This window comes from Suricata suricatta, chromosome 4 (genome assembly GCF_006229205.1).
Source record: "Suricata suricatta isolate VVHF042 chromosome 4, meerkat_22Aug2017_6uvM2_HiC, whole genome shotgun sequence".
Lineage (NCBI taxonomy): Eukaryota > Metazoa > Chordata > Mammalia > Carnivora > Herpestidae > Suricata > Suricata suricatta.
The window spans coordinates 66,964,762-66,986,307 of NC_043703.1; the positions used below are offsets into that span (position 1 = coordinate 66,964,762).

Genomic DNA, 21,546 nt, shown 5'->3' on the forward strand with positions numbered 1-21,546 from the left:
ACTTTTCTCTAATTCTGTGAATTATCCCAGTGTCCTTCTAATAACATCTCTTTTCTTCCTTCATCTAGTTTTAGTTGGGGTTGGTCATTTGCAAATATAGAATCCCTAACCAAATTTGAGATTCTTTAAGACCTCACTCAGGTAAAGGTATGCTTTTAAATGAGGCAAAGGCAAAGACCGTGGTATATATTCAAAATCATGACATCATTTTGGAATTTTGTTACCTATAATAATTTTGTCTAGATTTTCCCAAAGCAGGTTACATAAAAGGCCTTATTCATTTGTTTTTAAGCATAAACTTCTCTCAAATGAAGTAAAAGGTATTTCATAACTCAAATATATCAATAAGTCAGAGATCAAGTTTCTTGCCTCATTTATTTGTGCAGAACTAATCAACATCAGTTAATTCATTCTATTTAATACTAAATCATGCTGCTATAAAAATCCTTCCAAATCACTGATGCTAGGTTGTTAACAAAATATCTGCTTGTGACCAAAATCTATCCAGTCCATTAATCACCATGTTATTGGAGACACAGAGGAGTTCCAATCTCTAGATTTTATAGCTCTTCTTTTCTAAAAGCAGCAAAATGAGAATGGTGAAGGAACAGGTAGGGAGACATCAGGCTAGATGAGAAAAAGAGACAAGAAGATAAAGAACTCAGATAAGGGATGTTTATCACAAAGTCAGCAAAAGCATCCTGTGGCTCATCCATCAGCTAGAATCTGTTCAGTAAACATCTATTACTAAAATCACCAACGTAAATCTATAATACCCTCATGATACAGCTGCTCTCCAATTTCCACAAAACCGAGAAAAGTATTTTTCCCATAATAGTCAGCTTTCCTTCCTAAATGGTTTACCTCTGCCTCTTCACCTAATTCTCCTGCTCTGAATCATCAACAGCAGATGTCAACTGAGTGACTCTCTCTGAGACTTTTAAGATCATTTATCAGTTCACAGACTCATTTATGGCTCTTTGCTTTCAAAATAACTCAACTCCCCTCACAGGTGGAGAAGACTTTCCACCTAAAGTAAAAGTGACATGTAAGCGCACGAGGGTTTCTGCATTGTCACATGGGGTATGATTACAGAAATATAAAATATGTTTTGTGGAGCAGCCAGTAGAAGAAGGTAACTCCCTTCATTTCTGCCCTCTTTCCCATTTACCTTATGTGGTGGCACTTTCTACCACAGTTTCTTGTCAGTTTTTCATGGCAGATTCCAGTCATGACATCAAGTTATGAGGAGCCACAGCAATTTGGAAAATCTAGACTAGCACTAATTAGAAATTACCAGAGCGTGCTGTGGTAGGGTAGGTAAGCATTGTGAATATGTCAATTTTCTTACCCTGGGTCAAGTTCCAAGCACTTGAAAATCACTGATCTAAGTTAAGGGATATTCTCATTCTGCAACTATTTATTGAGCTGCCTGTAAATTTGTTTATTATATAATATATGTTATATGCTAAGTATTTATTTACCTGCCTGGCTCAGTTCTAGCATTTAGGGAGGCAACAGCGAACAAACTAGACAAAAATTTCTGCCCTTATGGAGCTTCTATTTTAGCAGAAGGGATAATAAAGGGCAAACATAATAAGCATGACTATAAACAATGTTAGAAGGTGGTAGGTGGTACAGAAAATTCAGAACAAAATAAGGATGGTCTGGGTGCCAAGGAGATGCATTTCCTTGGTGGTGCTCACAAGACCCTGCCATTTGTTCCCCCATTAAACTTGTTGTGGTGTTAGCCTCCTTTGACATCTCTATAGGGCAAAATCTGTACGTGTTCGTATTGGGTAACAATCATTTCCGTTAACATCTACCCTCACAGAACTTAAAACACCCCAATCCATAGTAAATAACAAATCAAGCAAAGGCACACCAGAAAATCAGAATCAGAGAATGGGATTAACCCAGGTGGGCCGACTCCCGGCCTCAGCTCAGGAAGACAGCCAATCATTCAGCTCCATTTCCATATCTAGGAAAAAATTTTTGTGATCCTAAATAATCCTCAATAATCTTAAAAAATTGTTTTAATACTTTTTATTTATTTTTGAGAGGGAGAAAGACAGAATGTGAGTGGGGGAAGAGCAGAGAGAGAGCGAGCCACACACAGAATCCAAAGCAGGCTCCAGACTCTAAGCTGTCAGCACAGAGCCAGTCATGGGGCTCAAATTCATGAACCATGAAATCATGACCTGAGCTGAAGTCAGACGTTTAACTGACTGAGCCACCCAGGTACCCGCCTCAAAACCTATTCTTTCTTTATCCACCACTGCCCCTCCCAAAACTGCTCTCCTGGGCTTTGGTAGGATTCATTTATGATCTAGAGATCTTCAGATGTTCTTCAAGGGGTATTAGTTAGCATGTATATGGCGCTTCAGCAACTACTAGACATGTGGCTTCTGTCTGAGGATTGCATAAGAAATGGAAGATTGCATTTTCAATAGCCACTATTATGCCAGAAGGACTTTGTTTGTTTGCTTGTTTTGTTTTTTAGTTGTTCTTACAGGGTCTTCTATTCTGAAGCTAAAAACCAAACCCCCAAAATTCTTCTTCACACATTTCGTTTGCAGAACCTCTACTGGCCACCCCTCTCCAGCTAGGCCCCCAGGATGGACTTCTTGAGCCGAGAAGTGGGTCTCTCTACTTCCTTCACAGGCCAGGTCTCCTGGAGAAGCAGTTTTGGACCGGTGGTCAGGCTTAAGAAAGTGGCTTCTGAGCATAGGCTTAAAACAGGTGTGAAGCTGGTTCTGTGGATGTGGGTGTTGGGGGGTGGGGGGAACATTCCAGGCAGTTCCCAAGGTATAATAGTACGCCCTTCAGCAGAACTAGAAGACAGTGAGTGAGGGGCAGGAGTCGGACAACTGTGTTAGTCCCTGCAAGAGTGTTTCCAGAATGGGGAGCTGCTTGATCTAACCCCCTTCTGTGATGAAAGGGAAACATTTAAAGGAGATTAAATACGAAAAGAAAAGAAAGTTTTTAATCAAATTGTAAATAGCATAGTTTTACTCCCCTGCTTCCCTTGTTTCTCACAGATTAGCAATAAACACAGGGAGGCAGCCATACACAGTTTCTGCTATAATTCCTCCTGAGAGATTGTTTGCTTCCTTGCATTTTTCAGAAATTAGAATTGCAAAGGAAAGTCAAACAAGACCTCTGAGTTGAAACACACTTTTTTCACAACTATTACTTGTGTTATCATGTAATTATTATTTCACCAAGCAAATATTTAAGCAACGGGCAATTTGTGCGAGGCATATAATGTGAGATCAAAGACCAGGTACACAGAAAGACTGTGACATAAGATTGAAAATGAAAGGGCTGGGGTGCCTGGGTGGCTCCGTCAGTTACATTAAGCATCTGACTCTTGATTTAGGCTCAGGTCATATCACTGCCGAGGGATTGAGCCCCAGGTTGGGCTCCTGACTGGGTGTGGAGTCTGCTTAAGATTCTTTTTCCCTCTTCTTCCATACCTCCCTAACTTGCACTCTCTCTCTCTCAAATAAATAAATAAAGTCTTGAAAAGAAAAGAAAAGAAAATGAAAGGGCCATAGGAGACATTTTTTAAAAAAATACAATGGAGCTTCAGAGAAAAGGAAAGCTCCTTCCTGTGAAGAGGTCTTCATGTAGGAGGTAATTTCCAAACCATATATTGAAAGATGTGTAGGTACTGGGGAGATGGAAAAAGCCATTTTAGACAGATCATTGTGAGCTGGAAAGTCTTTGATTGTGGCAACTCATATTTTTCAAAGACAGAACATCCCCCATGATCCAATATGACGTGACCTTACCACTCCTCCCCCTGAGGGGTCTGTGTTCCCTCCCCTTGACTTCAGGGGGTTGTGACTCATCTGACAGACTTGACACCACTTCCTTTTAGTTGGTTCTCTTGGGGTGCTTGCTAAGCAGAAGCTAGCTTCTAGGTAAGAAATCTGACTGACTTGAGGCTCACAAACTGTCTGCACTAACTGCCCATCATGCAAGAGCCCAGCCCTGTCGAACTGACATGATTGTAGAGAAAACTTCCCTAATCCCAACCCACAACATGGAACCCAGTAAGTCTTGGGGTATGACATAGCAGTAATAAGTGGAACTGATGTATATGGTTTAGTGTTTTTTTAAATATTAGTAATGGTGAATCTCTAGATATTTAATGAAGGTAGAAAACACTGGTGAAAATCTAGGGCTCACATTCTCCTCCATTTCAGAATGCTAATATGTGGACAAGACAGGAACTTTCTCTTGGCCTAGACATTCACTAGCACACCCCTAAACAAAACTGCTGAGGCAGCATGGAGTAATGGAAAGCATGCTGGGAACCGGTTCAGGAAAGCTGGGTTCTGATCCCAGTTGGCAGCCACAGGAAAATCAGCTAGACTCTGAGCCTCTCTACTAATTTACCTGCCCCCTCCCAATACACAAAAGCACTTCAAGTTCTATAAAGCATTATTCAGTGGGACAGGTTTTAAAAAATTATTTTAATTACATAAGTCCATTCATGTAGCTTGAAATCAAACAGTACCAAAGGCTTACCATGGAAAACAGTGTCCCCGCCTCCCTCAAGCTGCCTCTCCTGCTCCCTACAGGCAACCATATTTAACTTTTAGCTGGTTTCTTCTAGTAATTATCAGCACAGTCCTAAATAACCTGCTTATTCTAAAATTAATAATGCACCATGATAATGAAGAGATGGCACTTTTACATTCCCCAACTTTCTTCCTTTATTCTCCCAAATGTCTGTTGTTATTTAAATCATTAATCATATTCATATCAAGGTTCTTATATAAATATTGTTCATTGCAAAGCCAAATAGGACACCATCAATATCCCCTCGTCCCTCCGAGCTGCCTTTTTTGGACAGTTTTTTATTTTCCCTTGTAAAAATAATCACCTCATTATTAAACTTGCAAAGCATTCCATGTGTTTTAATGCTTTCATGATTCTCCATCGTATTCACTACCTTACCACCTGGTCCACTGAGTACATTTTCACCTATTCTGCTAGACCTTTCCATCCTCCTGGTTCCATCTGGACTAGATGTTGTCTAGAGATATGCTTGTCTTAGGATTTTTTCTCCATTTCTCATGGATCGGAGCCACACTCTTCTGGATCCAATTTCTTCTTATTTGCTCTGCAATTTTGCTGGTGTATACCTTCCATTAGCATCTTAGAACAGGTTACATTGAAGGTAAGCTTTCTAAATCCCTATGTAACTGTGCATTCATTGTTCTAGGACCTCAGTTTAAAGCTGAAGGCTCACATTCAGTTCTGGGGCATTTTCTTATGTTATTTCTCTAGTAATTTCTTGACCTCTACTTTCATATTCTCTTTTTTGGAACTCCTGTTAGTCTGATGTTAGACTTTTGTACTTGATCTTTTCAACCTTTTCCCTTGTTTCTAATATTTCCATTTCTTTGTCATTTTGCACTGCTTTGGGGGCATTTCTTATACTTTACTCTCCAAACTTTTTACTAAACAACAAACACATTGTTGATGTCCAAGAATTTCCTTAATATTCTCTGTTCTTTTTTCAGTTTGTGTGTATTTAATTTTCTGCACAATTTGCTCTTATTGGTTTTCTTTTCTGTTGATTTATTTTATTCTGTTTCACATTAAGTACTCTATTCAAATATTTTTTGATGCTTGGCTGTTCATTTGTATTTGAGAGAAAAGTACTTAAAAACTGGTTAAAAATGAAATATATGATAGTGCTGTTGCTTCTTGAATAATTTTTGCTTGAAAGCTATGTTTTCAGAATATTCACTGATGAAACAAAAATTTATTGGTTGCTTACTGTCTAACATTGACAGATGTTTGCAACGCTGATTAATAGGAGATGTCCCACTGAGATGAGGTGACTAACAACGTCTCACACTTTACTCACAGCCCTATTTCTTTTCAACATTTTATCATCAAAAGGATGAAAATTCACAAAGGATTAATCTGGAAATTTGGAAATGATGTAAAGCTCAATTCAAAAAGAGTTCTATAGACTGAAATGTTACAAATAAGTGCTATAACTAACAAACTTAAGGTTTTTAAAAACTAATTTACTTTTTAGAGAGAGTGGAGGAAAAGGACAGAGGGAGAGAGAGAATCTTAAGCAGGCTCTGCATTGAGCACGGAGCCCAGTGCAGGGCTTGACCTGGGGCTCAATGTGGGGCTCAATCTCATGACCTCAGCCAAACTCAACGGTTGAACATTTAACTGAGCCATTCAGGTGCACCACAAAATTAAGTTTTAAAGTGATGATACAAATGTTTTTTTACTTTTATGCAACTTGTAACAATAATTGTAGTTCCCTGCCCTACTCACAACCGCCTTATATTCCCTCATTTCCCTTTGCAGAGGTTAACACCTTTGACTCTTATGACTTTTGAAATTTACACATTTCCATACTTCCACACTTTCGGCAGTATCCACTGACTTCCTGTTATGGTGGAGAGGACTTAGCTATATAGCAGGGCTTGGTTTAAAAAACTAATGATATTACTCTGCTAACGTCACTATTACTCACAGCAAGGCTTTATAACATGGTAATTAAGACTATGTTTTCTTTCTTATTTTTGTTTTCCTTAAGGTTAATAATTGCATTCTTTTTCATTTCCTTAGTTTTCTTTGTGCCTGTGGATAATTCTACCCACACTTCCCAATAGCCTATCAGCATAAATTTCTATAAGTTCACATCAGTCTCCAGTATTTTTCTTGGAGATGCACTTCTAGAATCTTCTCCCTGGACTGGTTGCTCTTAGTTCTGCTGCATGGTTGGCTTCCTGGGTCTACAATTCACCATCGTGTTCCTGAATGAGACTTACTATTTTGTCTTCTTCCATCTTCCTTCTTGTCTCCATCATGTTCCTGATGAAGGATGCCTAGAAGGTTTATTTTTTGAGACATTGAATATCTTGAAATCTCATTATTTTGCCTTGGTAAATGATTGATAGTTTAAGTAAATATCAAAATCTGGTTGGAAATAAATATTTTTTTAAAAATCTGGTTGGAAATTCCCCTCTTGGGAATGGCATTCCTCACTGGTGTTTGTGGTAGCCATGAAAATGCACTGCTCATAAGGGCATAATTGACAGATGGCACCAGTCACTAGCCCTTTAGACCCACCACTTCATTGGCCCTGAGGTCAGGCTTCTCACAGGCTACTCCCTTAGGACTGAACGTGGCAGGTGTCTGATGTTGACCCATCCCTGCAGGCCAGGGACCCTCTAATAGGCAATGGTGACGGCCCTGGTGGTGTCTGTCTTAGACCTATGCTGCTGTCTGGGACTCTTCCCACCTATACCTACTTCTTGCCCACTCTCTTTCACAGATGTCACACAAGTCATGGCCTAAAGGCTCTGCCTTCTGTGGCTCCTTTCTCTTTATCCTTCACAGTTGTTTCCTTTAATAAATGTTTTATTTAACTACTCCTGTCCTGACATTTGCATTTCAGAAGACCTAAACAAACATAAGTCAGGTGTTACTTCCTGGAAGGCAAAGAAAGTGCCATTCTGAGTCATATTAAGGGGGCAGATAGTTTCCTGGAACAAGATGGTGTTCTGATTGCCAAATATGTCACCAGTGGGACCTGGGGAAATGGCCTGGGGAAGGGGACTGCATTGTAGGCGCAATGATCCAGGCATTCCAATGCCCACAAGGAGAGGCTAATTGACTGGTTCCTGCCATCCTGTACTGTCTCCACAGACAGGTCACGAGAAAACAAGGGCATTTAATAAGCAGTCAAAAGCTCAATATGAGAGCCAGAGGGTTTCACTGGTAGCTTACAGAGAGGTCCTTATCTCTTGCAGTGGAAGTATACACACAGCTTAGCCTCAGACCTAGGACTTGGCAGAGATGCAGAGCTCCAGAGATGTTTAAATGCCCGCTTAAGGGAGGTCTGCTATACCAAAGTCAGAGCCCTGGTTGGGAAAACCTAGGACTCCAAAACATGGGCAGTAGTTGTTGGGATCTTTGGAATCCTTGGAATCTGTGGGGATTACAGAGGTGGCTGGCCCTTGCCTAGTTAGAGACAGTACTTCCCTATGCTGGAGAGGTCTCACCCTTAAATGGCAGATGGCCACCACCCCAGGAGCTGACAGGCCACTAACTAGGGTTATATCCTGGGGTTAAAACCTGGAGGCAGCGGGCCTGATACAGGAAGCAAGACATTATATGCCAAAGTAGCTTCAAGATTTAGAACGTAGGGGGGTGCCTAGGTGGCTCATTTAGAATGTAGTGGGGTACCTGGGCTAAGCATCTGGCTTCGGCTCAGGTCATGATCTCACAGCTCATGCGTTCGAGCTTCACATCTGGGCCCCATGCTGACAGTGTGGAGCCTGCTTGGGGTTCTCTCTTTCTTTCTCCATCAAATAAATAAACTTAAAAAAAAAGATTTATAATGTACTGGCAAGAACCCAAGGAGTACCACAGGGATTGGATTTGGAGGGCCCTGGATTCCAGAACTGGAATATAAGAGGACAAGACAGAATTCGTTGTCTAGGGAGCACTCTCTCCAGAAATGAGTGTTAATGGTCTGGCCAGGACACCAGGGAATAGGGCAAACTTGCTGCTCAAATGGCTCTGAGAAGTTCAGAAAAAGTAAAGGCCAGTGTTGAGTGGGCAGAAATGCTGGAGTTTCCCTGACAGCTGAGAGAAGGGGGCATGCTGGACTGAGGATACTGTGTAAGGCCAAACAGCCCATTAGACTTTGGTGTTTCATATAAGTGCCAGAGAGAGACACATCATGCACCAAGGCCATCAAGAATATGCTAGTGAGAGGGCACAAGCATCACTAAGAAAGGTTGTGGTGGCACTTCCCTGCAGGTCAGGGCTGATGGTTGGAGAAGCCACCATGGAGGCCATGACACCCTGAAGTGACAGAGACCTGGCAGTGGATGGTGCTTAAAGCCAGAAGCCAGGAGGCCACAAATACCACATGGTATTCGAATGGCGGCCACACCCCACAGCGAGCAGTGAAGAGTGTAATAGAACATAGCAAAACAAAAAGCCATGATGCCTTGCTCAGTTCCCAGACAAGTTTCAGATCTGTCACCCACTGACTGAAGAGGCGCGGAGTCCCTGGGCAGAAGGACCCTGCAGTACCGCAGCAGCATTGATCTACAAGGACTCCCCGAGTACCTCACATTCAATGTGGGAACCCACACCCTCCAGTTCTAGGAAATATCTTGACATTACCTCATTCCCCTTCTCTTTATGTCAGTTATCTATTGCTGTAAAACAAAGCACCCCAGTCAGGGGGTTGAAATAACAAGGATTTATGATTTCTCTGGTCTCTGTGGGTTAACCAGGCCTAACTGGACAGTTCTTCTTCTCCATGAGGTATAGCAGAGGCCACTCACACGGCTGCACTCAGCTGGGATCTCATTGGCAGCAAGAACATCCAGGGTGACCTTTGACCTCCCAAAGTCTGTCTTCACCTTTCAGTAAACCAGCGCACATACTAATGCTGGCTTTCATGACGGAACAATCCAGAAGGACTTTCACTGTGAATGCACTTTAACTAAACTTTTGGTTGCCTCACACTTGCTACTATCCCATGGAACAAAACACGTCCCACCACCAAGCCCACAGTCTGGGAAGGGGGAGGCACAGAGCACGGCAGCCGGCCAGCATGTTCAGTGAGGCCACAGGCCCAATGCCCTATTGCACCCCTGCTTTCTCCTTCTGAAACTCTCATTATTTGAATGTTATACCTCAGGCTAGGCCACCAATTTCTGTCTTCCATCTCTTTGCCATTTTTTACATTCATCTCTCTGTCTTCTTGCTACATTATTAGGTTTCATGCATCACCTTTATGTTCCAAATTTTCTATTACATTTTTCATTTCTATTATAATGTATTTTATTTCCAAGTTATTTCCCCCCAGATTGTATTGTTATATTATCCTTTTCCTATGTCCTATATTCAGTATCTTTTCTTATCTCAGACTCCCATTGGGGTCTTTAACACTTGTTTTCTTTATTGAGCTATAACTGACACATAACCTTGTTAGTTTCAGGTGTACAACAGAATGATTTAATATGTAGATAGATTATAAGTGATCACCACAATAAGTCTCATTAACATCCATCACTACACAAAGTTTCAGTTCTTTTTCTTCTGATAGAACTTTTGAGATCTGTTCTCTTAGCAATTTTCAAATATACAATATTATGAACTATAGTCACCATGCTGTGGATTATATTCCATGACTTATTTGATAACTGGAAGTTTGTATCTTTTGACTGAGGGTTTGGTGGATTTTTTTTTTTTTTTTTTGCTTTTTATCCCTGCATATTCTTTGTTTCTCCAAGTTTCCTTCAAAATTAGTTGATTTTTTGGCTGTTGTTTCTTTATTTGTGTGGGTCTCAATCTTTAATGTTAGAGGCTTTCCTTAGATGTCTGTTGATCTTTGACTGTCTACTCAGACTTAAGAAGGACAAACAAAATGCCTGCTTGGAAGGTCTGAGCTACAGTGTAGGCAGGGTTTGCTGACTTTGTTGTGGAAACCATTGGGACCAGTATCTGAGGTCTTCCCACATGAACTTCCTGGAGAAGACTCTTCAAGTCCCTACCTGGAGAGCAGGCCACACTGCCAGCGATCTGAGGCCCCGGTAGGAGAAGATGGAAGTGCGGTCTGGGAGGGGAGGCCAGGAATGTCGCAGCTGTCAGCTGCATATATTTACTTAATCCTTATTTTCAGTAGAAGACTCATGCCCTCAAATGTACTTGATGTCCCTCAGCCCAGACACTTCCCATTCTTCATTCTCTAGAAAATTAACCTGTGGTTTTCTCCTGAGTGGAGAAGGTGCAGATGCCCAGCAGTGAGGAGAAGTGGGTGATCTAGACATCTAGTTCTTTCTGAGACAGCTTTCAGCCAATTCTCCTCATGTGAGCACTTATTTGCTTCTCCTCCGGATCCGGAGTATTTGGTCGTGCTACTCTCATAGCCTCTTGAAGATTCTGCAGCCACAGGATTTGCTCTTGGCCTCTCCTACTGCCAACAGTCTGCCTCCTCAGGCCTGCTCACTCAATAACACTCATCCATCTGCCTTTCAGCTTCCAGAGCTTTGCTGCTACTCTGCTGTCTCCGCTGTGTGTGTCTTTCTCTCCACCCGCTTCCCTCCTTTTCTTCTGCCCTCACTCCTCCCCACCTTCATTCTTTAACAGTTTCTTTACTACAGTTTGATGGTGTTTCAAGGGAAAGAAAAAAAATTTAGTGGGTAAATTCAATCTGCCATCTTTCTCCAGAAATACAACTATCTCTCTATCACCAAAGTAATACATTTTGCTTATAGAAAAATGAGAAAATCCAGATAACCAGAAAGAAAAAAAAATCATCTGAGGGATCCTGGGTGGCTCAGTCAATTAAGCCTCTGACTTCGGCTCAGGTCATGATCTTACGGTTCGTGGGTTCAAGCCCCGCGTTGGGCTCTGTGCTGACAGCTAGCTCAGAGCCTGGAGCCTGCTTTGGATTCTGTGTCTCCCTCTCTCTCTGCCCCTCCCCGCTCACCCTCTCTCTCTCTGTCAAAAAAATAAAAACAAAAATAAACCATCTGTACTCCTACCATCCAGAAATAACCCATTGTTAACTTTCTTCCTTTCCCCGTTCGTGGAGGGGTGTATCCTCTCATTCTTGCAACAAACATCCATTTGTTCCCTGTCTCTGCACCTTGTGAGGCTCCGGGTATAAAATAGCAAGATAAACATGGCTCCTGGCATCTCAGAGCTGAGGTCTGTCTAGGAAAGATAAGCAAACAAATCATTGTGATAAAATGGGTCAAGTGCGATCAGAGAAGTAACACAGGATTTTATGAGGGCACCAAGGAATGCAAGTCTAGGTTTGGGTGTGTCAGGAAGGGACTAGAGAGAGCCCTGCAACAGCCCAAGAACTGTAAAAGTGCTCACTACTTAGTCACACATACTTTTCAGCAGAGATACATAAGAAGCACAGTATAACTGGCACTTTTAACAACAGACCATGCACAACTTTTTAATCACCATATATCAACTTTTTAATATCCAAGTACCATTTCACTGTATGCATGGCCCACATGGCCCAGTTCCTTTAACTGATCACCTTAATATATTTCGGTCATTTCTGATTTTTAAGAGTTATCCACCATCTGTGGTAACTGCCTTCATATCTTTGCACAGGGAAGATGAAATTTACTAAGATTAAAAGTTCAAAAATAAACAATAAAAGGAGATTTCAGGAGAGGTCTAGCTTACCAGCAACTTGCACAGGGAAACATTAAAAACCCTGAGGGGTTTTAGCCTACTACAAACTAAGCCAGTCCACGGGGAGCTAATGCAGTCTTGGACGGCATTAACATAAGTCAGCGTCCAGGAAAAGAAATGCACCCTAAACCTCTGGGGCAGCTAAAATTCGTCCCGTGCATCAAATTCTATGAGAGGTCTTGAAAAATTCTAGGTTTACTTTTCCAGCTCCTTTCCCTCCTTTCCTCCTGATGCTTCAGCCATTCCAATGACTGATCCGGTGGGGCAAATTGCCACATGGGCTCATCTACCCCAACCGCATGCTGCTCCCCAGACCGCCACAAGCCCTTCCTAGGTTGGGAGTCTGCACACCAGCCCGAGCAATAGAAGCCCACACCTCCTTTTGTAAATGAGCCATGCTCATTCAATTACACATTGCTTACGGCCCCCCTCCAACTGCATGGACACAAGCAAGTGCTTGCAACAGACATGGCATGACCCACAAAACCTCAAACCTGGCCCTCTGCAGAAAAGCTTGCCAGCCCCTGATCTTACCAGTATAGTTTTCCCTGACTACCCCCCAAAACTCTTACCCATCCCTCCTTTCTTGGCACCACCCCCCCCCGTACCTGGTACTTATTTCTATGAAGGTACTTGCACATTTCAATACAACTATTTGACAATTATCTCTCCCCTACTAATTTGTAAGGGACATGAGGGCAGGGGTCTTACCTTTTCCTTCTTTTTGTGGAGATGTGAGAGCCACCACCCTTAAACTGCCATCACTCCCCCCAGCCACAGCCTCTTCTAGAGCTGGAGCAGACCTGCAGGCTCAGAGAAAAGCTTTTGTCCTCTCTGGGTCCAGGGAGGCTTTGACATGTCACCCTGGCCAGGAAGAGTGGAAAGGGCCAAGCAACTGGCTCACAGTAAACACAGCCCACATTAGGTAAACAGGAGGAAGCTGAATGTCTCATGCAGCCCAAAGAGCTTACTTTGAAGATATCCATGCTAGGACTTAACGTTTGATTTCAGATCATTCCAGGGAGGATGTATCTGATCCCAGAACGAAAGACTCTGCCAAACCTCAGCAGAAAGGCCTGACATTGAGTAAAGAGATGCCAACACCAGAGAAGAAGCAGTGTCACTGATAGGGAAAGGGGTTGGAGGGAAAAGACCAAGTGATGAGGAATCTAGAGAGGAGGTGTCAGGCAGGAAGAAGGAGGAGCACCCTTAAAGGCTTACAGGGTCCTGGAGATGAGATACATTCCCCACTGCCCCTCACCTCCCCTGTGGCTTTGGAGCCATCCCCTGGACCCTCACAAAAAGAACCTGTAAATATAGCCAGAGGTCCCTTTTCTCTGCAGGATCCAGATCCCGGAAGCCTCCGGCCCCTCATCCTCAGTCATCTACACCCATGTCCAGCCCCTCGTGGGATGCACACAGGTCTGACACCCAACCCTAGACTGTTCTACTCCTTGAAGACCATGACCCACTTCCTGCTCTTGGAGAAACAGAAAGATCAGCTTTTCCACCTCGCACTCGGCCTTATCCTCAAGGGTGAGAAGACACAGAGGCCGCTCTAGCATCATATTTGCATTCTCAGGATTCAACAACATGCCTATCTGCCACAGAGCAGGCTCACCAGAAGTGGACCCTGGCTAACTGTCCCGCTCCCTCTAATTCTTCTTGAGGCAGACAGACCTCACATCAAGAGAAAACACCTAGGAAGAACAAAGTGACCTTTTCAGATATTTGAAAGACTGTCTCATCAAAAAGCACTCAGTCTTATTCTTTGAGATTTGGAAAGGCCAAGAGCCCACCAGGTCTGAGTCCCATACTGAAGTCCTAAAATGAAGATGCAGGCTTCCCATTCAATACAAAAGATGAAACTGAGTGGATTACTTGGAAGGAACAGAGTTCCTCTTCCTGCAAATAGTCAAGCAGAAGCTAGAGGACCCCAGGAGAGTCACTGCGAATGTTTGTCCTGAAAAGAAACGTGACCTGGGATTTCCCCAGCCCCTTGTGTTTCTTTCTTTTTTGTTTTTAAAAATTTTTAATATGCATTTATTTTTGAAAGACAGAGAGAGCACAAGCAAGGGAGGGGCAGAGAAAGAAAAGACACAGAATCCCAAACAGGCTCGAGACTCTGAGCTGTCATTACAGAGCCCAACTACAGGGCTTTCAAACTGGAGAATGGCGAGATCATGACCTGGGCTGAAGTCCGATGCTCAACTGACTGAGTCACCCAGGCGCCCTTATATTTCTAACATTCTAATTATCAAATCAAGGTGCACTATAGGCATGGAAATAGTATTTGCTTAACTACTACTTTCAGTTTCTTTTGAATATTTCATCAAACCACAAAGATAATGGTTCATGAATGATGTTCTGACATCCGTACTTCAACAATAATGTTATCAATGAAAAATCTACTGAGATCACAAAAGTTCACTAAACAGTTACCTTAAGTTTAGTCAATATATCAAATTACAGCAGTTGTAACTTTAGTATATTTCTTTCAAAACCAAACTGGATCCAAACAAAGGTAGCTGGTAATGTGTTTTATGTAAAATGATTTGAATAATCTTTGGTCAAATGCTATTAAAGGAACTACAAACATTTTGTTCCATTGAGTGCTACAAGTTGCATGTGAAGGAGTTAAGTAGGACAACAATTTCTAAAGTATTTGTCTAATTCCTCTCATCTAAATAGCTCAAGTGCTTTTGCTTTTTTTATTATTATGATTGACAATACATTCATACCTCACCTCTGTAGAGTTCTTCACATTTTTCAAAACATGACATTTATGATTTTATTTTCCTTCTCAAAACATATCTGGGAGATGGGCAGATATGTTGGCAGTGTAGCAGAGCTCCCTGGCTGCCCTGCACTATCTGGTTCCACCTGGTTTCAACAGAACTAGAATTATTTGCTGAGGTCCTGGCTATGCAGCCGGACGAGAGCTCCCAGGCTCCTTACAGCACGGGCCCGAGTTCTGCCAATGGGAGGTGAGTAGAAAGGACCATACAGCCTCCAGGTCGGGCACTGATACAGCCACATTCTTCCCGTGTCCCTCTTTCTGGCACTGGGTGAAATGCAGGAACTATTTGCCCTGGAAATGCACAAAGGTTATACATCTGTCTGAGCAGGAATTTTTCCCTGTTCTCCCTCACTGTTCTTCCACACCATGTGAGAAAGCAGACTGTAAGTATTCAATTTAGAAGAAAAAAAAGGTCATACTTAAATAAGTAGAGATTATTTTACATCTACATTTATTCCTTCATTAAAAATTATATTGGTTATATTCTTCCATGAGATAAGCACTAAAAATTGAAAAATAAATATGATCTTACAGTCTGTGACCTCAAAAAGTCACAAATGAGTAAACGATCCACTCCTCCTGATGTTATCACATAACGGAAATATTTGTGTGGATTCTTTGAAGGCTATATAATAGTTTATCCCAAGATAGAGCAGCAAAGAAGTACAGTGATCCTTCAGATTAACTTTGTACCAAGACAGAGTAGACAAATGTAGATTATGCTTCTCTGTGTAAGTACGGATGACAAGTATAATTTAGTAGCTTCCTGAGGAGATTTGGATCCTTGAAGATTCAGTAACACGATGTATTTTTACTCATCCACTCTTTATTTCTCCCAATAAGCATGTATTCTCCTCCTACACCTAAACTTTCCCTCGTGCCTTGAAAAGATGACATTCATGGGAAGAAAGGCACATTTTGTACAAGTTCATTATAATAAAATTCTGGCTTAGAGCAACCATATTGTTTGAAAACTTAGTAGAACTCAGAAGACTTCTATATGCCAAAACCATGACTAACTACATAGCCAAGTACACAGTTGAACATTCATTCACTTTGTACTTAAGAAGTACACATGGGCATTATTTGAATGCTGAGTACTTTGTATATTTCCTCTTTTTTATTGACATTGTTAAGCATTGCTATTATTTTGAAATTATTAGTTCTTTTCCTATTCTTAAAATTCTTCTTGGACTTCACTGTAGCCTTTAAAAACCACCATGTTCAATCAGATATTCAAAAACGAGTGAGTCAAGCTCTTTGGGAGATATTTTTAACTATTTCTGATTAAACACAGTAATGAATTCAGCAGTATTCTATAAAATACATTTTGACTTTCAACCCAGTTGATTATTCTATCTATGCACCAAATATATTTTAGTGAGAAGAAATTGGTAAGGTGCCTCCCAAAAGTAAGTGGCATATATAATTTGAGCATGTATCTGGCAGATAAATTGCCTCCACTATTACTTGGGAAATGAAAACTCAACCAGATAACAAAGCCACTTCTACATGCTACTAAAGCATACAGGAGATTTCCCCCACCGCCAATTCCAGAAACTTCTTCATAATATGGCATAGTGGCTATAGTTTTTAATTGTTTGGTAATTTTTACAATGGAATCATAAATTTGATGATGAACCTTAAATTTTTACAGAAAATGGCATGTTCTGCCCTATTATGCTTGCTGGTCTTCTATATAGTTAGGATTTGGTACTCTCTGTCCCATTGGAAAATGGCTAGAAAGACAGACAAAGAAAGCAAACCTTAGGAGCATCAGTTTGTAAAGGCAAAGTCAGGCTATTAAATGGCCAGGAGCCACTTACTGAGAACCTACCAGGGACAAGATAGCATTTTAAGAGAGATAAAGTGAACACGATTTCCTTACTTAAAGACTTGCCCAGCTCGTAAGGCGGTGAAAGGAGACAAATAGTTACATGAAGGAGACGTGTGTTAGGAGGCACCAGAAATGAGGCACCATGGGATTCCAGAGAAGGAAGAGATGGCATTCAGGTGTGGAACCAAAGGGATAAACAGTTCAAATGTGAACTGGATCTTAAAGAAAAGGTGCGATTTTTAATAAACGAGGGACTTTGTCTTGCTGACACATGATGATATCCATGGCACACCACAGGGGGCAAGGGCAGAAGCAAGGACATCAGCTACGAGTCTATTCTAGTTACCCAGGCAGAATCCAACAGGGACTTGGATCTGTGTCTGCACACAGAAGAAGTAATTGGATTCCGGATACATTTTGAAGGTAGGTAGGGCAGTAGGATTTGTTGATGGATTGAAAGTAAGATGTGAGAGAAAGGGAGAAGTTAAGGTTTGGGGCCCAACCAACTGAAAGCAGACCTGCCATATGGACATGGGAAGTGTAAGGAGTTTGCTTTGGGATGTGTTAAACGCGGCATGCCAGTCGGGCATCTAAGTGGAGAAGGCAGCTGTTATCCCAGTCTGGAGCTCAGAGCACGAGTTCTGGCTGGAGACTCCAAACGTGGAGTCATCAGGCTCTGGACCATTCAAAGGGTTCATTTGGAGTGAATCTAGAGAAAAGGCCCCATGATGGAGCCCTGAGCCCTCCAGTATCCAGACTTAAGGTGAGGAGGACACAGACATCTCCAGTGAGCTAAGAGGGGAAGCAACAGAGACCAGAACAGTGTCTCAACAAATGCTGCAGACAGATGGACCGGATCGGCTAAGACGCGAGCACTGATGTTAATGCGCAGCCTGCTCAATACCAGTCATGTCTGGACTTCCCATTAGCATCCAAGGTGTTCTCACCTAGTCCCACCTCCTTAAGTGAAAGATGGTGGCTTTTCCCACGGATTCCCTGTACAAACATTTGCAAGACTCCCACATGGGAGGCCCACACGTACCTTCAGCTTGGTCCTGCTCCTCTCAGAAACCCACAGGCAGGATAAAAACTCAGAGGCACTGCTGGGGCTGGAACCACAGCTATAGGCCTCAGTGACAGCTTTTCAGGGGACATCAAGAACCGCCTTGCAAGAGTCAAAAAGGCAGTGCAGTCTCTCTTCAAGTCACAGAGAAACGGTGTAACGGTGTGTTCTCTTTCTGGGTTATTCAGATGAGCAAAGCAACCCTGGGCTCCTAGAGCTCTGTGGGGAAATCTTTCTTTTAGTTCTGTTTCTCCCTGGCTCTGGCTCTGGCTTTCTTTTACACACACACACACACACACACACACACACACACACACACACACACTGTATTTTCGAGGTTTATCTTAGTGCCACGAACTCAAAAGAACATGAAGACCTCCATTTTGAGCAGATCCGCCTATTATTCAACCAGCTGTTAGTTTGGCCTGCCTCCTGTCCTCTAGGCCATCAGACAGTGATTCTTGAATCTTGGGGTTAGCGTGAGGGCAGGGGTGGGGGGTGGCGGCTCAGGAAGAAGGTTGGTTCAAATCCGCAGCCTCCTAAGGGGTCTCCTTAGTCTGTAAATTAGTGGAAGCACAGAATGGGGCAGGGAAGGGTTGCTGGCCAGCTTCATCCTTCACCAGCATCAGATCCCCAAGTGCAAAAGTATATGCTAGGGGCTTAGTGGCCTTAACAGCAATATCTAAGCCCTGGCTGAAATATTCTATTGCCCATATGTGCACAATACGTCATATCTTTCCAAATAAGGTCAAGACTTCCCTACCTCCATCCCCTTAACACAGCCACCAAGAAAGAACATTGAAAACAGAATGAAAATATCTCATATGAAAATGTTAAGCTACTGTTTTTGATAATGACAAGTTACCTCTTCACAGTACATAAGAATGACTACATTCCAAACCAAAGAAATTTGAAGGCAAAATTAATATTTTACAGCAACTAGCATTTTTGTTTGCAGTATCAGCAAAGCCAAAGTATCCACCTGTTAACTAATTTCTTATGACTACAAAGTCCACTGTGTTTCTGGGAAGGATGGTTAGTGTTTGTCAAGTTGTTTTTGGATAAAGACACAAAAATATAACTAAAAAGTTAATCAGAGGGCCAAGAGTGGGAACAAGGATCAAAAGCATGTTGACCATTTCAAAAACCAGAGTACCAAAAAGCTCTTTCAGTCCCCATTTTTGATTTTATACACGAAATGATTATGTAAGTGATTGCAATAAAAATTGATGACTTTTTGTATATATACAGAGTTCATTACATGCACTCCTAAAACAGAACTTGTATGATTTAAAACTCAAGTGGAAATTTTGCAGGAATGGTCTTTTGGGTCTTCCAGCTGGTCTACAAATTTGTTTGTTTCTGGTATGCACCAAAATCTGCTTATGTCCTCTTCAAAAGAGGGACCATTTCTTCCCATACCTTTTCTATCACCAATAATAAATAGGTGGTGTTTAAGGTTATTTTGGTTCCTTAAAAGAATCAATAGACTGAAAGAGTTTCTTACTATTGCTCCAAAGATCTTAATGAAAAAAATATGTATTAATCTGAAATCACAATTCTTTTGCCAAGCAAATCCAGCATTCTTCTATGATCTGCAGTAGCAAACAAGAGCTGATATATAATCTTACTTAGCCATTATTACAACATCACCAGCAGCTCAGAGTGCTAAGTCACCTCAGTAACCCTGTCCTGTTCTGCCTCAATGGCTTCAATTAAAAGTGTGTAGAGTGGTTTTCATCTTGAATTTGTTCAAAATCTGCAGCTTAATTCTCTATTTAAAGTAAACCTTCAGTAATCCCACAAGTCACCAAAATACAGAAGTGAGACATATAAACACTTTTATTAAAATGTTTGCACATACACATAAAAAATTCTTTCTCTCATGGTATAACCCTGTACAAAATGTATCAACAAAGACATCATTAGAAAGGAAGCTTCTAGTCAGTGGGACCTAATCCTGAGCACTGAGTGGAGAATTAGGAGGAAGAATTGAGAAACAACTCAATGGCATATCAAGAATTCTCGCTGTCAAAATGTACTGAGCCTTTTGCACAAGGGTGTCAAGATCTATTGTGTCAGGCTAATAATATTCTCATCCCGAGGAGTCCTTTGAATTGGAGAAAGGATCTTGGAAATACTGTTGTTGTAGGACACCATCTATATCGTCCTGAAGCTGCTTCTGTATTTTTATGGCTAGCTATGTTTAAGATTGTCTAAGGAGTCTTCAGGGCCCTGATGATTGGTATGGTTGATAGATCCAATTCTGCCTGTCACAGAAAGAACTTCCAAAGGGAGTTTAAGCTCGGCTCTCCAGGAGATGCTATTTTGACACCTTTGCATTTGCTGCAGTGTGAACACTCTCTCTCACACACACAAACACACATGACATATCTTACTGGTTTAACACTGAACTCATGATATCACAAACTCTAGCAGAGACTAATGCTATCTGAACGTCTTCTAACAAACCTGTTTCTTTCATCCACCTGCCTCACTCCTCCCTTAGCTACTATTGGGAAAGAGTCCTCTCCTCACCTGTAGGGATTCCCCTACACCCAGAGAAAGGAACTTTCCTTTCGCTCTCCCCAGTCCCAACTGCCTGGCTTCCCAGCTGCCCCAGCTGCTCGGCTCCCCGCCCTAGATGCGAATCTATGTGTCTTGACGAATGTGCTCAAATGGAACTTCCTCTGGGCTGGAGGCTCAGGCACCCCACTCGCCCCTGGCATCTCCAGAGGCCCTCTCCCCGCGTGGCCCTCCGCCTGGCCCCTCGAACTCACCAGGAGGAGGTTGTGCGCCACCAGATACCCGAGCCGCGCGCTGCCCCGGATGCCGGGGGCCAGGCGCCCAGTGGCATAGCCGTGCCAGGCCACCACATAGGGGTTGTCGATGGTGATCCAGTACTTGACCTGGCCGCCGAAGTGGCGGAAGCAGAGCTCGGCGTAATCCCTGAAGTGGTCGGCCAGGGCGCGGTTGGCCCAGCCGCCGTAGGCGTCCTGCAGGCGCTGGGGCAGGTCCCAGTGGTACAGGGTGACCACGGGCTGCACGCCCAGCTCCCGCAGCCGCTCCAGCAGGCGCCGGTAGTAGCGCAGCCCCTCGCGGTTGGGGGCGCCCGCGCTGCCATTGGGGAGCACCCGCGCCCACGAGATGGAGAAGCGGTAGTGGGTGACCCCGAGCTCGCGCAGCCCCTCCGTGTCGCGGAAAACGTTATTGTAGCCGTCGCTGGCCACGTCCCCGGTAGCGGGCGGGGACGGCGACGGGGCGCCCGACGGCAGGCGGGCTCCCTGGGGGTCACCGGGGGAAGCCGGGGGTTGGTGGGTGAACGTGTCCCAGATGGATGCGCCTTTGCCATGCTGGCGCCAGCCGCCCTCCGTCTGGTAGGCGGCGCTGCCCACTGCCCAGAGGAAGCCGTCGGGGAAGGTGTCGTGGAGGAGGCCGGCGGCCTCGGGGGCCGGAGGCTGCGCGAAGCGGGCCCAGGTCTGCGCCCCGTCGCCGGGCTCGGCGTGCAGGCGGCGGCCGCCCAGGGCCAGCAGCAGCAGCAGCAGCGAGAGCGGCAGAGGCGGCGGCCGCCGCGGGAGGCGCGGGGGGGCGCGGGCGGGCATGCTTCGC

At 43.3% G+C, this 21,546-nt stretch overlaps 1 protein-coding gene across 1 annotated transcript in view; it reads right to left on the bottom strand.

Moving 5' to 3' along the window:
* KL (klotho) overlaps positions 1–21,539 on the bottom strand; it is a 48,465-nt gene extending 26,926 nt beyond the window's left edge. Inside the window, exon 1 of the mRNA XM_029936863.1 lies at positions 20,718–21,539. Within this exon, the coding sequence (XP_029792723.1) occupies positions 20,718–21,539 (822 nt within the window). The remainder of the gene's footprint in view (positions 1–20,717) is intronic.
* Positions 21,540–21,546: the final 7 nt, after the last annotated feature.